This window comes from Dipodomys spectabilis, unplaced genomic scaffold, assembly GCF_019054845.1.
Source record: "Dipodomys spectabilis isolate Male_0828 unplaced genomic scaffold, ASM1905484v1 ptg000219l, whole genome shotgun sequence".
In the NCBI taxonomy this organism is placed as follows: domain Eukaryota; kingdom Metazoa; phylum Chordata; class Mammalia; order Rodentia; family Heteromyidae; genus Dipodomys; species Dipodomys spectabilis.
Genome location: NW_024870896.1, coordinates 3,878,110 through 3,887,563, shown reverse-complemented (window position 1 = coordinate 3,887,563; position 9,454 = coordinate 3,878,110). Strand labels below are relative to the sequence as shown.

Sequence of the window (9,454 nt, the reverse complement as noted above, 5' to 3'; positions counted from 1 at the left end):
AGTCACCAGTCTGTCACCCACCTAACTGCCCGGTGAACATTCTAGAAGTCACTTGGTGTGTGTATGTGTGTGTCTGCTGGCAGGAAGGGGAGATGGTGAGGCAGACACCTTGTCTGTCTGTACGTGTTGTTATGTGGTCGTAGCATATAACTCGGTTTAAATCAGTGGCACCAAAAAATATCAGTTATAGGCTAATGTTGGCCCCTTTTCTGTACTTTTCAGGCTCAAGATCAAGTTGGAGAGAAGAATCTTTATTCTCACAAACTTCATCTTGTTTCCACAACTATTCTCATTGGGAATGGACAATGGAAAGGTCTCTAGCTTTATCATGACCAAAAACCTCCTCCTCTTTTGTATTTCCTTGAACTTAACCAGTCACTTCGGGTGAGTTATTATTATCTGTGCTTTTTGGCCTTGGGGTTTTTTGTTTGCTTGTTTTTGTTGTGTTGTGTTGTGTGGGTTCTGGGGCTTGAACTCTGAGCCTGGGTGTTGACCCTGAGCTTTTGGGCTCAAGGCTAGTGCTCTATTACCATAGCATCATTTCCAGGCTTTTTGGGGGGGTTTTTGGTAGTTAATTAGAGATAAGTGTCTTACGGATTTTCTTTCCCGGGGCTGGCTTTGAATCTCGATCCTCAGCTCTCAGTCTCCTGATTAGCTAGGATTACAGGCCTGAGCCACTGACCCCCCAGTTTGTTTGGTATTTGTGAGGGGTGGGGGCATTGGAGCCTTGAAAAGAGGAGCAGTAATTCAGCAAGCCCTGGCTTGTCCCTTTTGCTGTCTGACTCCCTTCAGCTTATTGTAAATAAATGAAAGCCTTTCCCTTGACCTACAGATACATTCCTCCTGAGCCAAGCGGCTCCAGGTGTGTGTGTGTGTGTGTGTGTGTGTGTGTGTGTGTGTGTGTGTGTGTGTGTGTGTGTGTGACAGGTCGGTGGGGGGGGGGGGAATTCTCTGGAGTGAGTCACAGAAAACGAAGCTATTATTTGTCAGAAATGGAAGCCAAAGATGTTTCAGAGTAAGCCACGTTCCCTCCTACTGGGATTAAAACTAGCTTCAGAAGTTCATGTACATAAAGGATGTCTGCTGCTGTTAGACTGGACAGCATGCAGCATTTAGATGGTCCTTTGGAGGCAATTCTTTATGGCATTGAATCTACCAAAGAACCCAACTCAGTCCTGGCTTGACCCAAGGGCCCGGGACAGCCCATGTAAATGCAGAAATCACACGCTACACCTGGCTATGATTTGAAAGACACCCTCGAGATTCTGCATACGACCACTTCCTGAGCCCCTTTCACTTGATTGTTGTTGGTGTAGATAGCCCTGTGTCAGTCCTCACCTTGGTCCATTAAACTAGTATGAACCAGTGTTCCAGATGTGGCTTCTGAGAAGGCAGCTGTTGCTCCTCTAATTTAGCCCATCTCTGCCAGGGTCTCAAAATTCTTCTGGCTCATGATAAATCATTGCAACCTAAAGCTGATGGAATTCCAAGGAATTCCCTTTCCGGATCAATGTTGCCAAAGTGTTAGTTCTATTAAAAAGAAAAGAAAAGGTGGAGGGCGGGGGGATGGACAGTGTATTCTGCACATGTGTAAACCTTAAAGGCAGATTGGGTGGACAGCGACTACAGACAAGTAAAAATGTCTTCTTCTAGGGCCAGGGCATTTACAGTTTATCCTGTGGACCATTCTCTGTTCTGCTGAGCCTTGAAGATTTGAGCAGAGAAAGAAAAGGACAGACTTAAAGTCTTCCTTCTCAGGTGCTGTCACAGTAGCTCAGGTGGGTGTAAGCCCATGTGTGAGTCTGTCCAGCAGAGTATAGTGAAGCAGTGTGCCTATCAGCATTACTGGCCACAGGTGTCTGATGTTCTTCTGGCCCTGTCTATCTGAAGGGAGGCTCACTCTCCAAGGCCTTAAATGAAGGCTTTCCTTTCTACATCCTCTGCAACTGTTCAGTCTTAGAAGCTCTGGCGTCCACTGTGTTTTTCTGAATGGAAGGCGTATTCATTGGTGAACTGCTACAGAGCACATCATGTTATGATTGTAGGCATGGCGGGATTTGGGTTTATTTACTGATCGACTGACTGTGTATAGGCAGTGATCTTTTGGAATTGACACATTCACGAGAGAACTGGGTGGGAAACTTACAGCTTTTTGACAATTTAGCCTTAAACCGGAAGCCACTTGTACAAGTTGTTATAGTAGATCTCTCATTTTGTTCTGTAGGTCATGTACAAAGTAGATGGTAATGATGGTGTTCTAGAAGGAATCACTGAACACGTCAACCCTGAATCTTTCTAGAAGATTCACTGTTGCAGAATATTTTAATTTTTTTAGCTAGACATATTTTTAATAGCCCACTATAAAACACTAGAAACATGTGGGATATAATAAAGTATAGGGAAGCAAAAGGTCCTTAATTCAGCTACTCACTCAGAGATGGTTATCTTTTGCATTATTGTAGCTTTTTTTTTTTTTTTGTCGGTCGTGGGGCTTGGGTGCTGTCCCTGCACTCTTCAGCTCAAGGCGAGTGCTCTACCACTTGAGCCACAGCGGCACTTCTGGTTTTCTAGCAGCTTACTGGAGATAAGAGTCTCATGGACTTTCCTGCCTGGGCTGGCTTTGAACCATGATCCTCAGATCTCAGCTTCCTGAGTAGCTAGGATTACAGGCGTGAGCCACCAGTGCCTTATTTTTTTCCTTGCTTCTGTGTCTATTCCTGTACAGTTGTGAACGCATTGTGTGATCAGTTTTTTATTATTTTTGTGGACCTAATACATTATATATATATGTATATATATATACACACACATATATGTGTGTATATATATACATATATACGTGTGTATATATATGTATATATACATATACATATATATGTATATATATTTAACAAATTCTTTAAACTATATACTTTTTAAAAAATGAACAGCTATTATTATAGCGCATGCATGCATTGGCTTAACTTCTTCCCTCCTTTGAAATGCCTTCTTGTCTCTGACTTTGCTATCACAAAATTTCCTGGAAAGAAATTATTTACTTTGCAGCTTTAAAAAAAACTCTTTGAAATTATTTCTCTTAAAAGATATTCCTGTAAGTGAACTTTTATGCAGGGCTCTTTGAGTGTTTTTAACTCTTGTTATGTATTGGGCTTTTCCAGATAGGACCTTGCTATCTATATTTTTCAGATTAGCCTGGATCATATTATGTAGTTGAGTCTGGTCCTAAACTCTGAATCTTCGTGCCTCAGCCACTCAAATGCTGGGTTTGGGACTTTGAACTCTTTTTTTTTCTTTTTTTGGCAGTCATGGGTCTTGAACTCTGGGCCTGAGCACTTGTCCCTGAGCTCTTCAGCTCAAGGCAAGCACTCTACTACTTGAGCCACAGCACCACTTCCAGTTTTCTGGTGGTTCATTGGCGATAAGAGTCTCATGGACTTTCCTGCCTGGACTGACTTTGAACCATGATCCTCAAATCTCATCCTCCTGAGTAGCTAGGATGACAGGTGTGAGCCCTGGGCACCCAGCAGGGCTTTGAACTTTTGACTCTGCCATGTCTACCTGCTTTTAATAAAAAGGGGATTTCAGTCAAAACTCCTTCTGTCCAGCAAACAACAACTGCAAAGCACAGCCTAAAGAGACCCAGCCGGCATTTTTTCCTCTTCTACAGGGTTGCTCTCATTTGCACATTCCCTAAATGCATGTAAGAGTAATTTTATTGAAAACCCAAAGGCAGCTTCATAACAGTTGTTGTTTTTTACTTTACATTTTGACAGAATAATAGCAAGTGCAATGCAGAGTGCCTGTTTTTTTTTGTTTTTGTTTGTTTGGTTTATTTTGGTCCAGTCGTGGGGCCTGAACTCTGGGCCTGGACACTGTCCCTCAGCTGTTCAGCTCGAGGCTAGAGCTCTACCACTTGAGCCACAGCGCCACTTCCGGCTTTTTTCTTTTTGCTCATGTGGTGCTGAAGAATTGAACCCAGGGCCTCATGCATGCAAGGCAAGCGCTCTACCACTGAGCCACCTTCCCAGCCCAAGAGTGCCTGTTCTTGTGAGAGTTTCAGAACAGTGGAGTCTCTGTGGGGACCAGACACCCTCAGCCCCATCCTCCAGCTGGGGCAGGTGGATGGATGAAGAGCTAATAATGTAGGAGGTCCACAAAGCCAAGAGTCGCTGGGGTTCTTTATTTGTCAGTCTTCCATGTCATTCTGCCTGGATCTATTGTATGATCCTTTGACTACAGACAGTCAGTCTGGAGAGAAAAGGAAGTCTAATTCTCAAAGGTGTCTTCAGCGTCTGAGGTAGAGGTTTCTATACTCTGAGATCGGGTGTAGTCAGTAATCTGAGCAAGCTCTATGTTTTTTTTCCCCCTTCTCCCTAAGAAAGAGTTGATGTAATTGGAATTCAAAAGAAAAGTGAAGGGCTGGAAAGGTGGCTTAGTGGTAAAGTGCTTGCCTTGCGTGCATGAGGCCCTGGGTTTGGTTTCTCAGCAACACATAAGCAGAAAAAGCTGGAAGTGGCATTGTGGCTCAAGCGGTAGAGCACTAGCCTTGAGCTGAAGAGCTGAGGGACAGCGCCCAGGCCCAGCATTCAGGCCCCACAACCAGCAAAAAACAAACAAACTAACAAAAAAGAAAAGTGAAAAGGTTAAATACGTGTGGCTTACATCTGTAATCTCATGGTTCAAAGCCAGCCTGGGTAGGAAAGTCCAGGAGACTCTTATCTTCATTCAGTTAACCACCAAAAAAAAAAAACAAATAGAGCTGTGGCTCAAATGGAAAAGTGCTAGCCTTGAGCAGAAAAGCTCAGGGACAGTGTCCAGGCCTTGTGTTCAAGCCCCAGTAATGGTACACACACACACACACACACACACACACATACACACACACACACACACACACACACACACAGAGGTGAACAAAAATCTGTGTTTCAACATGAATCTAGAACCAGACAAATGCTGACATTTTAAAATGCAATCACTAGAGTCCAGAGAACCGGTTAAGGTAAGAAAGGGATACAGAAAGCCAGGCTAGCCCGCTGCTGGTAGCTCCTATCTGTAATCCTAGCTACACAGAAGGCTGAGATCTGAGGACTGAGATTCAAAGGCAGGCCAGGCAAGAACGTCGGAGAGACTCTTAACTCCAACTAACCACCAAAAAGCCTGAAGTATTGCTGTGGCACAAGTGGTAGAGCAGCAGCCTTGAGTACAAAAGCTCAGAAACAGCTCCCAGGCCCTGAGTTCAAGTGGAAGGAAGGAAGGAAGGGAGGGAGGGAGGGAGGGAGGGAGGGAGGGAGGGAGGGAGGGAAGAGGAGCCCAAACAATGCGAAACATTGTCCAAAATTGAGTATGCAGCATTTAAGAAAAGGGTGTTGAATTTGAAAAAAATGTATTTGTAAGAAGGAAATCAATTTGGCAATTATACAAGACAATTAATGTAAAATATCTTCGAAAATATGATGAGTAGTATTTCTTTCCTTTCTCTTCATCCATCCTATTTGAAATTTGACCAGTCACCAGCAGCTCACTAACAATAGCCTTTATGATTCTGCTATTAGTTTTAAATTATAAAACAGACATGAGCCAGGCACACAACAGAAGTCTTATTGACAGCCTGCCTTCTGCCTGGAACATTTGAAAATATGGAATTATTTAAGCCATTATTATTATTTTAGTGAAACCTGTAAGCTAAGGTACATGATAAAGACAAGCTAGCACTGGAATAATATTTGAATCCACATGATGTTTTTTTCTTTTTTTGATGCTTTTTTTTTGGATTCTGGTCGTGGGGCCTGAACTCTGGGCCTGGGTGCTGTCCCTCAGCTCTTCAGCTCAAGGCTAGCGCTCTACCACTTGAGCCACAGCGCCACTTTTGGCTTTTTTTTTTCTGCTTATGTGGTGCTGAGGAATTGAACCCAAGGCCTCATGCATGCAAGGCAAGCACTCTACCACTGAACCACCTTCCCAGCCCAACACATAATGTTTTTATAATATCTAGTAGGCTAGGCTATGGTGGCTCATACCTATAATCCTAGCTACTCAGGAGACTGAGATCTGAGGATCATGGTTCAAAGCCAGCCTGGGCAGGACAGTCTATGAGACTCTCATCTCCAATGAACCACCAGAAAACCAGACATGATGCTATGGCTCAAAGTGGTAGACCACTAGCCTTGAGCTGAATAGCTCAGAGACAGCACCCAGGCCCTGAGTTCAAGCCCAAAGACTGACAAAATAAGAAAAAGTAAACCAAATATGAAGTTTAAACTGGAATTCATTGATCATCACTTGAGGGAAAAAAAATCATATTTTATTGGTCTAGATAGACCAATGCTAATTGTGAGATGGGTCTGAAAATTCTGAACTCAATCTTATGGCTCATTCATTTAATTGTATGAAGCCTATTTTACAGATTGAGCTATTGAAAAAGATTCTGGAGGATGGGGGAAGAAAACATGTGTTGGAATTTTATGATGTAGGAACTGCACATTGGATCCTGGAAAACAGTATCTTAGCACTAGCAATGAAAAGCAGGCTCTTGAAACCACTTAGAAATATAAACAGAAGGTTATTCTTTATTTGTGTACACGAACGTGCCAGCTTAGGTCTTTGGTCTCACAAAGGCCTTTTCTTTCTCGTAATTCAAGGACAGTTCCCATCTCTTAACTAGAGCAGAAAGTACATTCGCTCTGAATCATGCAGGCACTCAAAATGTCTTCTGAAATGGAAAGTTCTTTCTTGTGTTTCCCCACATGACAAATTCTTCCCGCCCTGTTGCTCCAGGTTCATGAGACCCAGGACATATGGTCGTTACAACAATCATTAGAAATAGAAAAAAAAAAAAAAAAACAACCATTCAGAAAGTACGCTGAAGCAGTTCATAGAACAAACACAATGGCTTGTCTAAGTAGAAGCTTTGGGGACAACCAGAGATCAGAAAGGTAGTTTCTTTAAAAAAAAAAAATAAGCCAAATATGTGGGTGCTCATGATGGGGTTGTAGTGTCACAGCTCACATAAACATTCACACACACACACACACACACACACACATGTAAGCACACATGTGCACACATACACACACCTAGCCAGGTGCCAGTGGCTCATGCCTATCATCCTAGCTAGTCAGGAGGCTGAGATCTGAGGATCACAGTTCAAAGCCTGAATTTGGAAATGGAGCTGTGGCTCATGTGGTAGAACACTAGCCTTAAGCAAAGAAAGCTCCAGGACAATGCTCAGGCCCTGAGGTCAAGCCCTAGGACTGAAACACACACACACACATACTAAAAAAGGCACCTAAAGGAAAAAAATTACTTCCAGGTGATAGTTTTATACAGGAAACTTTTAGGCTGCTCCTCATACCAATAGTCAGTGGGCAGCTCTCAGAAGGAAAGGAGAAGCCCAGCCCTTTATCAGTACGCTGCCAATCAGCCCAGGGTGTGACTCACTGGCTCATTTCAAAGGAACAAAGGAACATGTGGGTTTTCAGATTTTTTTAACAAAGATTCCATGGCCATGAGACATATATTTTAATTAGTGTGGAATTTTAGAGAAAAAGTATTAGAACGCCTAAAAGGCAAAAAGAAATCTTAAAACTCTCACAGTGTGTAGTGTGTGTGTGTGTGTGTGTGTGTGTGTGTGTATGTGTATCCTGGGGCTTAAATTCTGGGCTGGGGCTCTGTCCCAGAGCTCTTTTTTGTTGTTGTTTAAGGTGGGTGCTCTACCAATTGATCCACAGTTCCAGTTCTGACTTCTGGAATGGTCTATTGGAGATAAAATCTCATGGCTTTCCTTCCTTGGACTGGCTTCAAACCACAGTCCTTAGATCTCAGCCTCCTGAGTAGCTAGGATTATGGTCGTGAGCCACCTGAGCCAGGCAATGTAATTTTCTCTCTCTCTCTCTCTCTCTCTCTCTCTCTCTCTCTCTCACACACACACACACACACACACACACACACACACACAATCTCATTTTGTAAGTGAGAAGAGTTTTGGGCTTTAGAGCTCAGAGAAAGGTGTAACAGATTCTACCATCAGCAAATGGTAGAATCAAGTCCATTGGAGCTTTGCATGCATTCTTATTGGAAAAGCCTTCTCCAAAATGTCCCAATATTTAGGGTGTCACAAATAGGGTAAGATGTAAGGAAGAGGGAGATGGGAAATCTAGATATTGGAAACAAAAGAATATCTGAATGCAGAATTCAAATGAAACAGTGGACCAACCACAGCTCAAGTAAAGATCATGCAAGATTGTGGTTATGAAATCAAATGCCACAGGAAAAGAAAGAACTAGCACAAAGTAGGCTTTTGTACAGCTTTGGAAATCCCACTTGATGTATATTATTTTAGGATTATTTCAAACTCAAAAGACAGAATCTAAAAGATAATGAAAGGCAGGGCAGTTAACTTCAGGCCTTTTTTTTTTTAAAGATTAAGTTAGATACTTTTTTAATAGAAGCTAAATACAAAATAACTCAGAAAACAGAGCTATCTAATTCTTCCCCCCACCCCCCACCCCCACACACACATTAAAATTTGCTTTGCCCTCAGAGCATTGATTGATTTTTTGCTGTTATGACTGAAACTGGACCTTGAATTCAGAGCCTTAAATGCTTGCTTGGCTTTATTTTTCTCTTGCTGGCACTTTATCAGTTGAGCCACACCTCCACTTTTAGTGATTTGCTGGTTAATTGGGTGTAAGAGTTTCTCAGATTTGTTTGCCTGGGCTGTCTCTGGACTGTGATTCTCAGATCTCAGCCTCCTGTGTAGCTAGGATTATGGCAAAAGCAACCAGTTCCTGCTAATATTCAGCTAACAACAACTAGATAGATAGATAGATAGATAGATAGATAGATAGATAGATAGATAGATAGATAGATAGATACCATTATTCCATAATTAGTTTTGTTTATACCTCAAGTTCTGAGGAATAACATGAAGGATCTTTTTTCTTTTGCTCAAGGCTAGTACTCTACCACTTGAGCCTCAGCTAGGATTAAAAGCATAAACTGTGGGTGCTTGGCTACAGAGTATCATAGCTCTGATCTCCGGTGCCGACTTCTCTGTGTGACATCAGAAGTTACTTCAACTTCACCCCAGTTTCCACATCTGAAAATGGGTATACGCTGAATCCTACTGCACAGGAAATGGGTGCAAAGGTCCATTGCTCCAATAATGCTACATGCTTGGACAGATCCCAGAGATGTGTGTGCATGTATGTGTGCATGTGTGCATGTGCGTGTGTGCATGTGTGTTTATGATGTGCACACACAGGGGACATTGAGATTTACTAGCCCCAGAGAGCCAGTGTGATCCGGGCTGAGCCCCCAGCACAGTGACGTATAGACCTTCACCACGTGTGCAAAATCACTTCCGGGTTGTCATCCCAGGCGGGCGTAGCCGCACTGGTGACTGTGCTGTGTGTATGTATGTGGGCCTGACCAGAGACCAAGGTGTTGTTCT

The 9,454-nt window shown here is 42.9% G+C and overlaps 1 protein-coding gene across 1 annotated transcript in view; it reads left to right on the top strand.

The window, feature by feature from the left end:
* The first annotated feature begins 222 nt into the window (after positions 1 to 222).
* The window catches only part of Gabra5 (gamma-aminobutyric acid type A receptor subunit alpha5), a 56,425-nt gene continuing 47,193 nt past the window's right edge, over positions 223 to 9,454 (top strand). The window contains exon 1 of the mRNA XM_042697410.1: positions 223 to 384. Within this exon, the coding sequence (XP_042553344.1) occupies positions 299 to 384 (86 nt within the window). The 5' untranslated portion in view covers positions 223 to 298. The remainder of the gene's footprint in view (positions 385 to 9,454) is intronic.